This window comes from Bombus huntii, chromosome 1 (genome assembly GCF_024542735.1).
Source record: "Bombus huntii isolate Logan2020A chromosome 1, iyBomHunt1.1, whole genome shotgun sequence".
Lineage (NCBI taxonomy): Eukaryota > Metazoa > Arthropoda > Insecta > Hymenoptera > Apidae > Bombus > Bombus huntii.
In genome coordinates, this window is record NC_066238.1 from 2412481 (window position 1) to 2428990 (window position 16510).

Consider the following 16510-nt stretch of genomic DNA (forward strand, 5'->3'; position numbering starts at 1 on the left):
CTAATCTTTCTAATCTTTTGTCGTAGCAATAATATTTTTTAATAATTTTATTTGATACCTAGCAGACATTGTACATGGTTGTGAAATTACGAAGCGATAAAAGTATCAAATATATTTATTATACCAGAATATTTTTTCTGGAAATTAGTGTAAAATTTATTTAGAAACAGTTTCGTAATTTATATATTTATATGTATAATAAATAAGTAACATGATACAATTAATGGAAAAAAGGCAATAAGAAGGTTAAGTTTGATCACTTGAGTGTCGGTAAGTTTGGAATTGTCTAACTCCTGCGCATTCGCATTGCGCAACATGCGACCAGGCACTTCAAGTCAATTGGTAAACTACATTTCAAAGTTTACAAACTTATATAATACGTATATTCAACATATTATCCCAAATGTACGTAGTAATATTATATAACTATATTTTAACATGTGCAATATTATTTATCTCGTTCAAGAACCTCGTTCATATCAATTGTATAAAGAGACACAATACAAAGACATAAAATACTTATTTTTTTATTGGTGACACACACAGTGTATTTGTTATATCTATTAAAAGAACTTTGTTTTGCAAAAAATGGGCTTAGTGTGCAACACGTTGCAATACATGTTAGAATTCTATACTTAAACACGATGTCTGAATCTTCTTATATTATGATAGAATGGGTTTGATATTATCAGTGAAACTTTACAAATTATTACTATTGATAAAGTTTCTATAACGCGTCAATCAGGTTTGGTAATAAAACAAATCAAATTCTATAAATAATGAATTATTTGATTATTCCACGTAAAATTATAATATTGTAAAAAACAAAGTTTGTAACAAACAATTTATAACTTGACAAATTATTGTGCAAGAGATTCCAGGAAGTATTATATGATTCTGTATCTTTTTATAGCCAAAATATCAAATGGTTGAGCGGAAAGTCCACCGTGGGTCACTAGCGACACGGCAGGAGATACGTCCCTGACAGCGCCTTCCCTCTCAACACTGACGCCAACATTGGTCGACGGTATTGCCAGATTGCAAATCTAGCCCAGTCGCGGTTTATCAGCCGAGCTGTAACGAAAAAGAGAGCGGAGGTGCATGCTTCCAAGTAACTGCAGTGCCTCCTCCGTTCACCTTAAATTTAATCGTGGTATCCGTCCTTTATCCTTTGCAACGTATTCATTTCAAACAAAAAAAAGTACAAAACGAGTTGTATAAAATTACGCATTCAAGTGTCGTCGTCGGATTTCCACTCTACACTTTATCGATTAACTACTCGAGCCCCCTAAGCCAAAGGATCGTGGAATTGAAAAGGGTTAAAACTTGAAACACTGGAACCAGGAAGATGGCGGACAGATTGTACTACCCCAATCCTGAAATCGCGAAAAATGCGCACTGCAGCAGCATGGAACAATACAGAAATATGCATGAAAAGTAAGTGTTTTCTATTTGAAATAAGAGACGTCTTGTCCAGCTTAGTCGGTACAAGAGGGATGATGACAGATGGCACGGTGTAGTCTTTGACATCTCGCCGATGATGTTTTTCATTCCCTTTCTGTTAACTTCTTTTCGCGCTTTTACTTTTTCAATGGTAGTTTCTGTAATTACAAATCGGGATCTGTTCTTAAGTTTTAGTGGCACTCCTCTGAAGAGTGTTATTTCTAGGTGGAACGTTGAGGCTGTTGCGAATCAATAATGTTGACCAAGGGACAGCTCGGTCGAAAGTTCCTAATATTTTATTATCTACCATTTATGAATGAAAATATGAAATTTAAGAGTCAGTTGGCGAAAATATTTGTAATTCCAACTGAATAGTATCAATTTTTTCGAATAATCGATTTAATGGTTTCGTTTTAATTATAAATTACTGACAACTTGTTCGATGAAGTTAATCTCGCATTTATTCGTAGGTAATGGAAGATTTGTTTTACGGTCTATGCAATTAGGTGCAGCGGTGTTAGAATTAGTAGGGGACAATGAAAGAGGGTGAATACTGATAGATGGTAACGTGTGTGTATTAATCGTAAATAAAGTGTCAACGTATTTATTAAGTGCACCCTGTATATATGCTAGAGCTATTATTTGAGAAAAATTGATTTTGAAGCGTGATTTGTACTGACATCTTCCAGGAACCATACAGATTATATAATTACCAATAAGTATCTGAATATAATAATACCAACTGTTCTGAATAATTGAATCGAATTTTCTAATGTTGACTGTTTAAGATGCTAATAATAAAAATGCCAATGAGTGAAAATATTAATAAGTTTTACATTTTCGTTTATTTGTTTAAATTAAAATATATAGGGCTGCTTAATTTTTTAGCTATATTTGTTAAATGTACCTTAAAGAATGAAGACAGTATTAAAAATGTTTTAAAGAAAAACCTGTACAAAGTTTGAAAGAAAATTTGGACATTTAGATATTGCAGATATTTTACGTAGTGATACACGGTAGTTGTGTATTATGGAAATAGAACAATGATATCGATCCGTCTAGCGTCTTTCTATAAGAAACAATTTCTACCCATCTTGAGGATTTGTGTCTTCAATGACCTCGAAAAAACTTACAACTTAGATGAATCTTATGTCTGTACACAAATGAAGTGTTTTTTTATTCCAAATCGTACTTAATTACATCTTCATAAAAAAGGGCTGTCACATTCATCTATAATTAATTCAGTAATAATTAAATCTCTAATATCTTTTAACTTAATAAACATGAAATATTTTCTTATCTTTGTCATTCAAATTTTCTATAAACTGTAAAAGCCTACTGAATGAATGGTTCTTTCATAGAGTATTATCGCTGTATCAATCGATCATCCTTTCAATAACATTTCATTTTGATAGGACGTAAAGAAATTCGCTTTTTAACTTTCCTATAAAACCTATCTAAATTTAAATCTCAATTAAATTCTAATTAATCATTGTATCGCATCTGTGTTACCTATGACTTACTGTAACACCACAAAAACGACAGTGCAGTAAAGCTTACTATTATCATCATTAACTAATTGTTTAATATTTTTGAAATCATTCTTTAATCTCGTTTTCTCACTTCTCCATCTCTTATTTTATTTTAGTCTTATCACGATCTTTCATTCTTCAGTCTTATAATCATTTAAAAGGTATTAAAAATTTCAAAACTGATGTTTTCTAATCCTTTCGTTTCTTTCGTTGTTTAAATCACAATCGAACTTAATCAGACTCTTTGTTACACATTTTATTATTGTACCAATATCAATCATTTCTTGATTATCAATATATTACAAGAATCATAACGATAAACCATGTGGAATATAACGCAACCGATCTATGAGACAAGCTCGTTTTTGACATACCTTTAACCGTATTAAAAGAAATTCTTTCAAGATTGCTCATGGTCTTTTGCGTTTCTAGGTCTGTGAAGAATCCGACAGAATTCTGGAGCGAAATTGCAAAACAGTTTTATTGGGAAACTCCGGCAGTGGATGATAAATTCTTTTCATATAATTTCGACTTGAGCAAGGGAGATATTTTCATAAAATGGATGGAGGGTGCGTCAACGAACATCAGCTTCAACCTATTGGACAAAAATGTGAAGAGTGGAAACGGCGACAAGATTGCGTTTTATTGGTAAGGCGTCTCGTTTCTTTTTGTTATTCGTTTATCGGTCAATACATTCATAGGAATTTTAATTGTTATGAAATCTGCAGTACATTCGATTGATTCGTGTAACTGATGCGCCTGAAAAAAGGAATACACGATATGTTTGTCTGAGAATAAGGAGTGATAAGAGTAATTCATATGTGTACTCTTTTCTGTTTTTATTTTTTTTTTTTATTAAATAGTATCGTCAATATCCACGTACGTTACGTTGTATAGATACACATATTTTATTGATAATTTTATAAGTGTGTATGAAACTCTTAAGTAATTAATATTTCATAGGATCTTTATTTGTTCAATTAAGAAAATATATATGTAATAAAACAAATGACTTTCTATATTCATATCGCAGATGTTCAATATATCATCAAAAACGCGTTAAAAAGCAGTTGAAGACACCTTTGTTCGAAGATTAACATATACACAATCAAACGGATTATCTCAATTTATTAACAAAGGCGTTGACTTACTATTAGCACGAATTTCATTAATACTTAATTTTGTTTCACATTTTTATTTTACAATACATTATATGTAATATTGTAATCGATTTCAAAAGAAATCTCACTGTTCGTATATCGTCACTTAATGATATTCGTGGAATTAGCAAAAAGATTTCTTTACCAACCTTTTATTTGTCTTACGCCATACTTGAACATTTTACCTTAAAATATCTGTTTTTCAAAATCATTGTAAAAATTCCTTCTTTCAAATTCTAATTTTTTAACTACTGTGTGTAAAATATCCTACTTTCTTACTTTTCGTTCACGAGAAATCTGTATGAATATTCAACGAGAACACCATGTACTTAACTACACAAATGTTTTAACGAGCGTAGAAATTCCACAAACAAAAAATTCACGGGCGTATTTCGTTTTTATATGAACTTGAAACGAACCTCTCGCGAGTATCACAAAAATCTAAAAGAATCTGCCGTTACAGGAGCAGCGTTCTGGCGTAGTAGCTTCTGTGCTTATTATTGAAAGACCATAAAACATTATGCGTGTACGCTTTTACGTTCACCAGGGACTTTCATTCGACACGTAGCGCAACTTGGTATCTCTCTGAACTAAATAGCTTAAATACAATTATTCAAAGCGTCCGTTTGAACGGTGCTGCTTTCAGTGGTTCATTGCTATGCAAAATATACCGTCGTTTATACACGCAAGTCATTCAAGTGTTGCATAAGTGATACAATTTCTTTATTTTCATTGTAGTACCTACTATTCGTCGTGTTTGGACGCGATTTGGAAAGTGTCGGGTGACATTACTGACTGACCCAAGCATTTCCACAACGTACTTCTCTCTAATTCTTTTTCCAAATATTCTTTTGATATTTTATCTTAGAAAAGAGGAATATCGTCTATTCTTACAGAAGCAGTACATTGTAAACTAGATCTAGATAAAAATTGTTTGATTTCTGAAAAATATTTCTATTTTGAACTTGATATTAATTTGGTTTTATTCATGATAAGGCAGTTATAATTGAAAAAGGTATTTATATTGGTTAATTTATTTATTGTCTAAAATTAATCAGTTTAGGATATTTTAGTCTTTTCTTATTATAAATTTAACATTAAAATTACGTTATTGTATACTGTATATCTATCTTGTTGGAGTTATTAAAAGTTCTAAGATGATCTAATATAAACTTTAACACAAAAATGTATTACCAATAGAGATTAATAATTTATATGTCATAAAATTAATACTTCGTACAAAGTGTATATTGCCTCTGAATATATTACTCTGATTAAGACCTCCAGAACGAAAGTTACGTGAAAAAAGATTTTGTTATTCATTCTTGTTTTGTTTTTATGAATGTCGTATTAGTATATTTTTTAATTTTCGTTTGTATATACAGTTATTTTAATTTTATACTTTACTAGAAGAAATGTTCAGCAATTGCTATACCAGACTATACCAGGCGTCGAATATCGAATACTTTTCAACGGGTCGCGATTTTCTACTTTTCTATCGCTATCATTTCAGATAGTGAGCGGCAGTAGAAAAGTTGGTGGAGAAATCCTATGCTCATACAATCGATCAGTGAGTCAGACACTTGTTCTCTCTATCCTATCGTTTGTGCTTGTCGTACGATGCTCTGCTATTCGTTCAAAATTTGGCACACTATCAGTTACGATATCCTGATTGGTCGTGTGCACGTGGTACGATCACGTTAGCTCACGTGACTGGATAATATGCCTGTCTTATGTGTTTCTCAAAACGTGGCAGCTGCAAAAATCAAAGTTTGCGCGCGTAGTATGGTTATTTACGAATATAATTCGAATAGAGTTACATAACGCAAAGAAGGAATTATAAAATTCTTTATAATTCTTGATTGATAGCTGTGATTACATCATTGAGTAAATGAACGAAAGGAGGCAATTACGAACATTATATAAATTATGGAATGTATAATTTAATTGATTATACAAAAGCAAAATATTTCCATTACTTATCGTGATTATTGAAATTTTTATTTCTACAAGGCTTGTAGGTATTACGTATTTCCCATTGGACATTTAATTTTGGGATATTTCCTTTTTAGACTGCAGATATTATTCGTACTATTAAGTACTTCAGCAGTTACGCTAACTGGCATTAGTAATTCTGAAAGTAACTATTAATTAGAAATTTAAATCCAGAAAAGGTATACGTGTGAAAGCATGTATGGAATTAAAATACCGTTAGAATGTAGGAAATGTTATTTTTTCAATGTGATATGTACAAAACAAAGTCTAAACTGTTCGAAGAAGAACATATTTTGTCATCGAACGTTAATCGAGCATGTTATCAGGCCAGTCAGCAAGAGAATAGCGATTACGATTTTTATATAACTATTACAATTTTCACGTGATCGTATTGATATTTAATATGTGGCATTGGTTAATCTCTTTTTTTTGATAGGCATGGGTATAGATGTGATTCTTATCATTGAACCGTATTATAGCGGATCTTAGCTTTGACAAACAAGCAGTCAGGTATTACATAAAAACCTGATAAAATTGTTGAATTTTAGGTGAAATCATAAATTTGTATTTGTTGTTTTAAATGCAAAGTACTGTTTCATGGTAACTAATTGGATGAAATTATATTGTTGTTTTCGTAAACAAGCACTAGTTTAAAAAGAAAATTATTTCCGTCTGAAAACGAGACTTTGAATGGCTTTAATGTCTATTTATTCAGAGAGAGAGAGAGAGAGAGAGAGAGAGAGAGAAGTTTTGTTTCTAAAATATAGTAATTAAAGCACATTTTTTATAGCACATTTAAAATCCAGTTATATGTATTATCATTCTTGTAATCAAGTGTTAAGTGGAGCATCTGAGAACGATGTTTAAATTATGAAAAAAGATTTTGAATGGCCTTAAAATGTATTTATTCAAAAAGAAACTCCTTATCGTCGCGTAAGGTGTATGGATAAATTCATAAGGTCGTAGCTGCTAAATCTACCGGGTATGATCAAAATTGGATTTAGTCATAAATATCGGGGCAAAGTACATACGAAAATACTCTAACACGTGGAATATTTGAGTTGCATGAAACTTGAACTTTAAACTTCTTTAACACGCGTGTGTGAACTGAGAGTTAAACTAACTATTTTTGGACTATTGTTACTTAATAGATAAGGCATACTAATTTTTTTTAATTTATATAATAAGTTTGATCACTTATGATAAATACAAAAATAGAGGATTCTTATTGAAAAATAGCTTTTTAGACTTAATGTTATAAAAATGTATACAATGAAATAACGAAATAAGAAAAGGTCTTAAGAAGTTAAATGCAGCTGAATTTATTCCATTATGCGTATTCCTAAGGCATAGATCAATTAGTGGGTAATTGGTTCATTGACACTTGTGTTCCCAATCTTTCATAGACAAGTATATTTCGTCATGAGGATTACTTAGAAGCATTCAATTCGGTTCAAAAGTAACAATGAATGACGTTTGTCAGGAATTAATCGAGTGATGTATTCATATTTTAGGGAGGGCAACGACCCGGACGATTATTCACGTCTGACGTACAGAAAACTATTGGAGGAAGTATGCAGGTTTGCAAATGTCTTAAAATCCAAAGGAGTGACGAAGGGAGATCGTGTTGCTATTTACATGCCTATGATCCTGGAACTGCCTATTGCCATGCTCGCGTGTACCAGAATCGGCGCTGTTCACAGCGTAGTGGTAAAGAATTTTTCTGTTAATCCCAGAGAAACCATGAGATTTCAAATCGTAGCTTAATAGAACCTGAGACTATCTCATTTTACATAATGCGATTTCCTGTTGACATACAACGTACAAAGCTCGTTATGAACTATTTGATTTGTAAATTCATATCGCTTTGTATCAGCATTGACGTATTATTGCTATTCAGAAAGATAAAAATGGTTCATGTAGATTACTCCAGTTATAAATATTACGTATACGTACATATTTTGGACAGCATAAAGTAAACATTTAAAAGGCTAAATTAAGAATTTTTCTGATATCTGTTCATTTTTTCGTTTAATTTCCGGACAGAATTTTTTTCTCTAACTATAATAATGTCATATAATTTCTTTTTATTACGTAAGAGACGTGTGTAAAAATCACATCAACATCGAACAGGCAATGCTAACAATAATCTACTTTACCTTTCCATTTAAGTTCGAGATAATTAACAGGCGTATCATAATATCACACGTAACGTCATACCATCGACAAATAAGACAAAAAACAAGACGAAAAGAAAAATTGCAGTGCAATAATTACTTTCGCTCAACGGATAATATCAATATTTTTTATGGTAAAAATATACACATTGTTTACGTGTAGTTATATTTATTAGACATATTTGTTGAAGTTACGACGAAGGAAAACTGAGATCAATAAAGCTAAAAGGCCCATAGATTAAAAATGTCATACATAATACCTTAGTGAATAAGAGTATCAGATCACTTCTATCTTTTAGTGTATAATACACTATAGTTCAGTCATAAAATTTAAAACGTTAAATAAATATAAACGTTGTATTTAAACCATAAAATAATATATGGGCTATTTTATTCTTATAGTAGAACTTGTTTTAAGTCTTGATAAATCTCTATAAACATAAAAAATATTAATGTCGTTGGTATGATAGAAGAAACATGTAACTTTTAATTAATTAAAGTCCAAACTAAATGTCTTTAATATCTCATAATATCGCCCTAAAAATGGAAAATGCTATAAAACGACTGTTCAATTAGTTTGGAGGGTACTCATCGGACGCGCTGGCGGAGCGTATCATGGATTCAAAAGCGAAAATTCTGATTACGACTGACGGTGTGTGGAGGGGCGAGAAGCTTATATCTTTGAAGACTATCTGTGACGATGCTTTGAAGAAAGTTAAAAAGTATACCCACGTGGTTGAGTGTTGTATAGTAGTTGCACATTTGAGAAGACTGAATAATCCACACGGTGCCAAGCTACATTCAACAGGTATAGTGGAATAAAGACTTTCAGTTAATAATAATCGTAGAATTAACGTGGATAGCAAAAATCGGGACACAAATGTACCTAACAGATACAAAACAAAAGATGAAAATATAACTAGAAAAGGAAAAGAGATAAAACAGAGATAACTTTTTTATTAATCTAAGACTTAACTTTTTGAATTCGTATTGAAGAAAAAACGAATGGAGTGAACGGTACGAGCGATGGAAATGATTCTAACATCCCACAAATTCCATGGGACGATAACCGCGATTGTTGGTGGCACGATGAAGTGGAAGATGCTGAAAACAAGTGTTATCCAGTTTGGATGAATGCGGAAGATCCACTTTTTATTTTATACACAAGGTATATTTCCCAACAAAATAGTGTATGAATAATATAATATAGGAATTGTTTATTTATCCTATATAATAAGTTTATCGATCGATAGATCTATTTACAATGGATTAGATAAGAAACGATGATTACTTAACGTGAACTAAATACAGTAATGTGCTAGATCTAAATAGTTAATTCACAACTCACAACTAATAGTTTACAACTCGTAAGAACTCGGCAACTCAACTCTCGACTCTCAACTCACGACTACTCGATTCCTCACGCCTCAACTCTCAACTCACGACTACTCGATTCCTCACACCTCAACTCTCAACTCACGACTACTCAACTCGACTCCTCCGCACTCGACTCCCCGGTAAAAACTGCCAGGCTCTTTCTAACGGCACTTAGCCCTTCCCGCAATATTGTTTATGATTCACCAGATATTTCTTAGGCCATTTGTCCACGATACTACAATAATATATAATAATTTCTTTCTTATCTTAAATAACTCTGAAATATTTCTTTCTGCACAGTGGTTCCACGGGGAAACCAAAAGGCGTTCTACATACCACGGCCGGATACTTGATCTATGCAGCCACGACGTTTAAGTATGTGTTTGATTATCACCCTGGTGACGTGTACTGGTGTACAGCTGACGTTGGTTGGATCACTGGTCATACTTACGTCGTGTATGGTCCGTTAGCAAATGGAGCTACTTCTATTATTGTGAGTCTGGAGATATTTTATTTTTTCTTTGATTCAAAATGCCTACTATGTAATAATAAGTTTGTCTTGATAAATGTATAATCTACAGTTTGAAGGGACACCGTTTTATCCAGGAAATGATCGATACTGGGCAGTCATCGATAAATATAAAGTCACGCAATTTTATACTGCGCCAACAGCAATTAGATCGCTAATGAAGTTTGGAGATGATTTGGTAAAGAAACATAATTTGTCTACTTTAAAGGTAAGTCAAAGTAGGAAAAGAAGACACTGAGATATCTATAGGAATATATACAATATAGTTTTTACACTAAGAAGATTGAAATTGTAAAATAATTTATTGTTTCAGGTTTTGGGTTCGGTTGGAGAGCCAATAAATTCTGAAGCATGGCTGTGGTTTTATAATTTTGTGGGTCATGGAAAATGCAGTATATCAGACACGTTTTGGCAAACGGAAACTGGTGGCCACGTGATCACTCCTCTTCCTGGTGCTACTCCAATGAAACCAGGTTCTGCAGTAAGTTGTTATTTTGTACTTCTTATTATTCGTCAAACCAGTGAAATATATAATTGATATATTTGATACTTTCTAGACGTTCCCATTCTTTGGCGTTTTGCCAGAAATTCTGGACGAAGACGGACGATTAATCGAAGGCGAAGGCGAGGGATATCTAGTTTTTCGCCAACCTTGGCCAGGAATGATGAGGTCTCTCCATGGAAATCATCAACGTTTCCAAAGCACATATTTCGATAAATTTCATGGATATTATTGCACGGGAGATGGTAAGCTTAACAGTTTTAACTTTACAATGGTAGAAAGATTTTTGGAGCGTAGTGAAGAGTTATTTAGCCAAGGGGTTCCTGTAATTGAGACCAGCATATCTTGCATCCTTTCCAAGTTCCTCTTCGATTCTTAATATTTGATTGTATTTAGCAGTTCTTTCGCTTCTGCAGGGTGCTCCGGCTTTAAATTGTCCAGCAGAAAGTCCTATAGCCAAATCAGCTACAAAGTTGTCTTCAGTTTCTCCTTCGCAAGCCGTCACGATATAACCCCAGTCACTGATCCTCGCTATTTTTGCGCAGTTGATCGCCTCCGTCACGGTTCCAACCTGTGACATTCTCAGCACCATAGCGTTGGCCATTTGTCTTTCAATCGCTTCCTCGATTCTGTCAATGTTCATCGCAGTTAAATCGTCTGCAACGACTTGGATATCTTGATCAGCTAACGTGAGCCAACCATCCCAGTCGTCGAGATCGAATGGATCTTCGATGGAGACGAGAGATGAGAATTCTGTTAAGTATTCCAAGTACTGATCTTTCAACGCTTCTGACTCCATATAGTCATCAGGATCAGACTCTTCCGTTTTAAATGCTAAATCGTATCCTCCTATCAAAAAAAGATATATTATTATTGTTTTCTAATTATTAAATGTATAGACAAAATTCTGTTGAATATTGTTAAGTCGTAGCTTATCGTATAGCTCAGCTTCTGTAATTATTAATCATTCTTAACCTTCTTTGTAAAAGGCACTGGCTGCCATGTCCAACGCTATCTTAATTCTTCCTTCGTAACCTGCTTCTTTAATAGATTCATCTAACAGCAGTAAAGCTTCCTTATCTTCTTCCAGTTCTAAAGGTGTAAATGCACCGTTGTCGCTAACCGGAAGGGGTAATTGGATTTCTTGAGCAGCCGCGATCTTCCGTTCGAGTACTCTGTACACTTCCATACCCATTTTCATAGCATCAGCGAAACTTTCAGCTCCTGATATGTTTGTAAATTTAAAAATATGCACAAACAAGGCAAGGAAATAAGAATACCTATGGGCAGGATCATAAATTCTTGGCATGGTAACGTGTTATTTGCATGCCTGCCTCCACTGATCATGTTGAAACTAGGAACAGGGATATAAAGTTCTCCATTTTCAGCTAATTCTGCAATATATCTATAGGAGAAAAAATCAAGTGAGAGAGACGCACGTAATTAAATGAATTAACTACAGAATTTTTATATCTCTCCATCTGCTTTGAAATTGATATAGATTGCGTAGTTGATTAAAAATAAACATTTTTTGGCTAATAAAAGCTATACGCTTTGTATCTGTAACGTTAAGCTGTGACTGATTATTTTAATGTTCTACTAATTACCTGTAAACTGGAAGTCCTTTCTTCGCGGCGCCAGCCTTACAGCAGGCAATGGAAACACCAAGAATTGCATTTGCACCTAGTTTCGATTTATTCTCGGTTCCGTCTAGACGATTTAGCAAGCTGTCTATCTCCATTTGTTGGCAAGCCTCCAACCTCGACTTCAATAGTTGCGGTGCGATTATGTTATTAACTACGTCAACAGCTCTGAATACTGAACGTCCATGGTACATAGCTTCGTTTCCATCCCTTAGTTCTTGCGCTTGATTAGGGTTTGGTACCAAAACAGATGGTACGGAAGATCTCAACAATCCAACGTCTGTGATTATGTCCACTTCCAGAGTCGGATCACCTCTGGAGTTGAAAATTTGGCGAGCTTTAACCTTTTGAATAGGCATTCTGTATTTTCTTTGAAATTCGTTTATAAATGATATTTAATTAAGTGTCTGTCAGGAGATACGGTCCTGAATCGAAGAGAAATTGGAAAAATGTCAATGTGGTTGATTAAGGTACATAACTTGCTGCTATTGGGAATTTTTTAACGGAAGTTTTTATAAATTAAACCATGGTTATAGCCATTTTGAATTAAAACAGTCGAAGTCCGACATATGTTTCGTTTCTTAATTGAAACAATATTTTAGTTATATAGCAGAGTTGTAATGTGAAACATTTCGTGTTACTTATCTGTGTGGAATGATCATTTTTATTATAAAATATGCACGAGCAAGTTTATATGTACATATTTCTTCTAATTTCAGGTGCTAGACGTGATGCGGATGGTTATTTTTGGATAACTGGTCGTATTGATGATATGTTAAATGTGTCTGGTCATCTTATGTCTACAGCAGAAGTAGAAGGTGTATTGACTGAACATCCTTCTGTAGCTGAATCTGCGGTAGTTAGTAAGCCACATTCTGTCAAAGGACAATGCCTTCATTGTTTCGTTACACCCAACGAAGGTGCCAAATTTGACAAAAAGCTTCAAGATGAGCTTAAAAAGAGAGGTAGTTAAGAATATATAATTTCAACCTATAATTAATTTATCGTTCTTAAACATATTAATCTGAATGTGTTATCAATAGTGCGCGAGCGAATCGGCCCCTTCGCTCAACCAGATGTGATTCAACACGCGCCAGGACTGCCAAAAACACGGTCGGGCAAGATTATGAGACGTATACTTAGAAAAATCGCAGCAGGGGATAGAAACGTCGGTGATATATCAACATTAGCCGATGAAAGCATCGTCGATGTCCTTTTTCAATTGAGACCGCAGGTTTAAACAAATGTCGACGATATAGCGTCATTCAATGGAAACGTAGTAGCTTAGAAATGAATGATAACGACACGCTTCCGATGACCGATAAATAAGTAAGACTTTCGAGTTATTGAATATACTGAAAAGAATAACGCGAGAAGTTAATTTTAGAATGCAGGGGAATATGTAACTTGTCGAAATATAGAGAGAATAACTTTTGTTAATAGAGAAAGATCAGTCCCTGTAGTCATATTTTAAGAATGAAATTTTTATTTTATACGTCAGAATCCCGTTCGTTAATAATTATTATTCACGTCACTATTTATGAATTATTTCATAGACGTTTATTACGCAATAATTGTTACTGCTTTCAGCCGAATATCGCCGGCGCAGTATCTCTAACAGAAGTGCTTGAAAAAAATATTTCATAAGCTACTTTGCTTCTGTATTATTTAGAAATGAGAAATTTATCGAAACGGTTTTATGATCATCTTAAAATATGATTGTACAATATGAAGGTACTAAAAATGTTATATAACTAAGGAACAAGACGATTATTAAAAATGTTTCAGAATCTTATTCATCTACGATTTATCAGAAATCGATTATAAATATATTAACCGTTGCGCATCGATTGATTTCATACTCGGCAATATTTTATGTGTCGGGTTTACATTAGAATTAGGGTTAGGGGCGTGAAACAAATCTTCATTTGGATTACACATTGTCGTTATGCAATAGAGAAGACATTGACTAGTGCAAATACGATTATTACAGAACTTGACAAATAACCGTGGTACTTAGATACTCGGGAAGCTAATGACAATGATCCTAGATTCAATAACGAATCCGCGGTCAACGGGATGATAGATGTACGTGCTCACAAATCTAAGTCGCACTCTTTGTTAATAAAACGCGTAATATTCACTGATCGTAAGGCGTTACTCTTTTCGTCGAGGGGATCGCAAGAAGGAATAATGGCTTCCGGGATTTCCCGTCCCGATGATGCCACAGAGGAAAACTATGATGGGGTGTGTCTAAGGACACGAGATAATCGGATTCAATTTGGGACAAAGACTGCTTGTCCGTTTGAAGAACCTTAATTAACAAAATCCTAAGATTTCTAGCAGCTAGAAAGCTGTCCTCAAGTCCTCAAGCTAGCTGAACTTGTGTTGTGTAGGTGCATCGACATCTGGTAATCATTTTGCCCGAAGGAACCGTTAGAATGTTTACTGTCGAGTACCTCTACGGGTATTTCTTTTAATGAAGGCTATATTATTACTCCATACCTTTGTTAGGCGGAGCGTTCGTCCCATTGACCGCGGCTACGTTCGGCGACTGATGGTCACTACGAGCCCAAGCTTATTGTCACAAATCGCAAATAAGTACAATTGGGTAGAATGACGGCAAATTGTTTAATTACAGCTGTAAACTTTAATTACAATTTTACGGATTTTCCCGAAGATCCAGAGGGAAGGCTCCGGTGTTCTTTCATCTCCGACATATGAATATAAGAGAATATCAAAATTCGAAAGATTTACAACAAATGTTTGTCACTGTTGAAAATTTTTATAATGTGCATTCTAATGGTGTGCATATTTAAACGATTTGTCTACATTAAATATGAAAGTATCAAAAAAATTAATTGTAATTACAATATCGTATGTACATTATTGTACATGTATGTATTTGAATGCTAATACCAGATTATGTTATCATGGTATAATTTTAGGAACCTGTTACGATATATAAATTCCGATCGTTTTTATTTAAAAATGTAACTGATCGTAAATTTTTGGATCTCATCAAGTCGTATTTTACTTTCGTTTAACTTGTCCATTAAGTTGTTGAGTCTTAGATGACTTGCGATAAGAAAAACGCTCATGAAAATCCTAACTGAGTCTTGTTAGCGTTATGAAGGATACTTATCAACAACTGAAAGTACGAATACGGTTACGAAATTACTGCAGTCCACCTCGTATGTAAAGAAACGCTGTAAAAATATTCGCATGCCCATTAGCTATAGCGTAAGATCTTTTGCCCATAATTCTCTATTTTCTTTAGGTATATAAGAATAATAAGTTATCAAAAAACAGAAGGAAGATTATAAAAATACATAGAAAGAAATTATTTAATTTTAGCAAACTATTTGTTTTTTACAATGATTTTCCGTTCCTATAAGGAGGAACAGAAGACGTGAGACCTAAGTATACGCACCATCATTAACGCACTTTGCGAAAGGAAGTTGGCATTTTCGGTAATTTTTTAGAAGGCTGGTTTTATAATTGTTATACTATACGTAAGGTGAGTCAAACGGAACGTTGCCTCGTGTCTCCTAATGGGGGCACGTCACATACATATCATTCCTTGCGGAACAAATTAACTATAGGTGTGATAACGATATATATATTGCAAAGTATATATGTATACTATATGGAATAATTGCAAAAGACAACTATATATGTAAATATATCTATGTTGAAGAACATAATTATTATTGATCTGTTAAGCGAAATTGTTGTACTGATTTATTCGGTTCACCTTTTTCTAGTCTCCAACTCTCTTCTAACTTTTATCGATCGAGTTATAGTTTGTAAGAACCGGCTTTTGTGGTTCCAAATGCAGCATTTCAAAACTGAATAAGAAACGAACGATTCAATATGTATTCTTTGTCTATTTTTAAGTTCATAATCATTTTCTGCTGCATTTATTTTATATGTATTATTAGGCCTTATAAACTGAAACAATAATTCATATTTCATATCTTTTGAACTCTTTATTATTTGAGTTTATTTCATAATTTACCAATTTCGAATGTTCTTAAACGAGATAATTATGTATACGTTTCAAATAAAATAATTTCGCGTTTGTCTTTAATGCATTAAAAACCCATCTAATAAATATCTAATTTATTAGATTCTAAAATTTTCAAATAA

General features: G+C 33.4%; 2 protein-coding genes and 1 long non-coding RNA gene across 4 annotated transcripts; 1 reads left to right on the forward strand and 2 right to left on the reverse strand.

The window, feature by feature from the left end:
• The first annotated feature begins 1027 nt into the window (after positions 1-1027).
• Positions 1028-16089, forward strand: LOC126871877 (acetyl-coenzyme A synthetase). Its single transcript, XM_050631186.1, has 11 exons — positions 1028-1437; positions 3408-3623; positions 7645-7840; positions 8884-9115; positions 9304-9475; positions 9985-10177; positions 10266-10421; positions 10527-10694; positions 10771-10960; positions 13078-13323; positions 13402-16089. Exons 1-11 carry the CDS (start codon positions 1349-1351, stop codon positions 13596-13598), a joined length of 2055 nt encoding a protein of 684 aa, XP_050487143.1. The 5' UTR covers positions 1028-1348; the 3' UTR covers positions 13599-16089.
• On the reverse strand, positions 9505-9978 carry LOC126872627 (uncharacterized). Its single transcript, XR_007692074.1, has 2 exons — positions 9771-9978; positions 9505-9733 (listed from the first exon to the last, which is right to left on the reverse strand). It is a non-coding gene; the product is annotated as an uncharacterized LOC126872627 (long non-coding RNA).
• Positions 10967-13071, reverse strand: LOC126872206 (enolase-like). Of its 2 annotated transcripts, none has more exons than XM_050631888.1 (4): positions 12323-13071; positions 11996-12120; positions 11691-11897; positions 10967-11564 (listed from the first exon to the last, which is right to left on the reverse strand). In XM_050631888.1, exons 1-4 carry the CDS (start codon positions 12715-12717, stop codon positions 11020-11022), a joined length of 1272 nt encoding a protein of 423 aa, XP_050487845.1. In that variant the 5' UTR covers positions 12718-13071; the 3' UTR covers positions 10967-11019. The 2 variants fall into 2 exon arrangements, with proteins under 2 accessions (XP_050487845.1, XP_050487836.1); XM_050631879.1 differs by having other exon boundaries at positions 11691-11939.
• Positions 16090-16510: the final 421 nt, after the last annotated feature.

Excerpts from the sequence above, each read along its gene's own strand:
- LOC126872206 (XM_050631879.1), bottom strand. The coding sequence starts at position 12,717 with ATGCCTATTCAAAAGGTTAAAGCTCGCCAAATTTTCAACTCCAGAGGT. Across the intron at positions 12,121-12,322 it reads AAAGGACTTCCAGTTTACAG|ATATATTGCAGAATTAGCTG; the intron begins GTAATTAGTAGA and ends TTTCTCCTATAG. Across the intron at positions 11,565-11,690 it reads CAGTGCCTTTTACAAAGAAG|GAGGATACGATTTAGCATTT; the intron begins GTTAAGAATGAT and ends TTTTTTTGATAG.
- LOC126871877 (XM_050631186.1), top strand. The coding sequence starts at position 1,349 with ATGGCGGACAGATTGTACTACCCCAATCCTGAAATCGCGAAAAATGCG. Across the intron at positions 9,116-9,303 it reads TGCCAAGCTACATTCAACAG|AAAAAACGAATGGAGTGAAC; the intron begins GTATAGTGGAAT and ends TTCGTATTGAAG. Across the intron at positions 9,476-9,984 it reads CTTTTTATTTTATACACAAG|TGGTTCCACGGGGAAACCAA; the intron begins GTATATTTCCCA and ends CTTTCTGCACAG.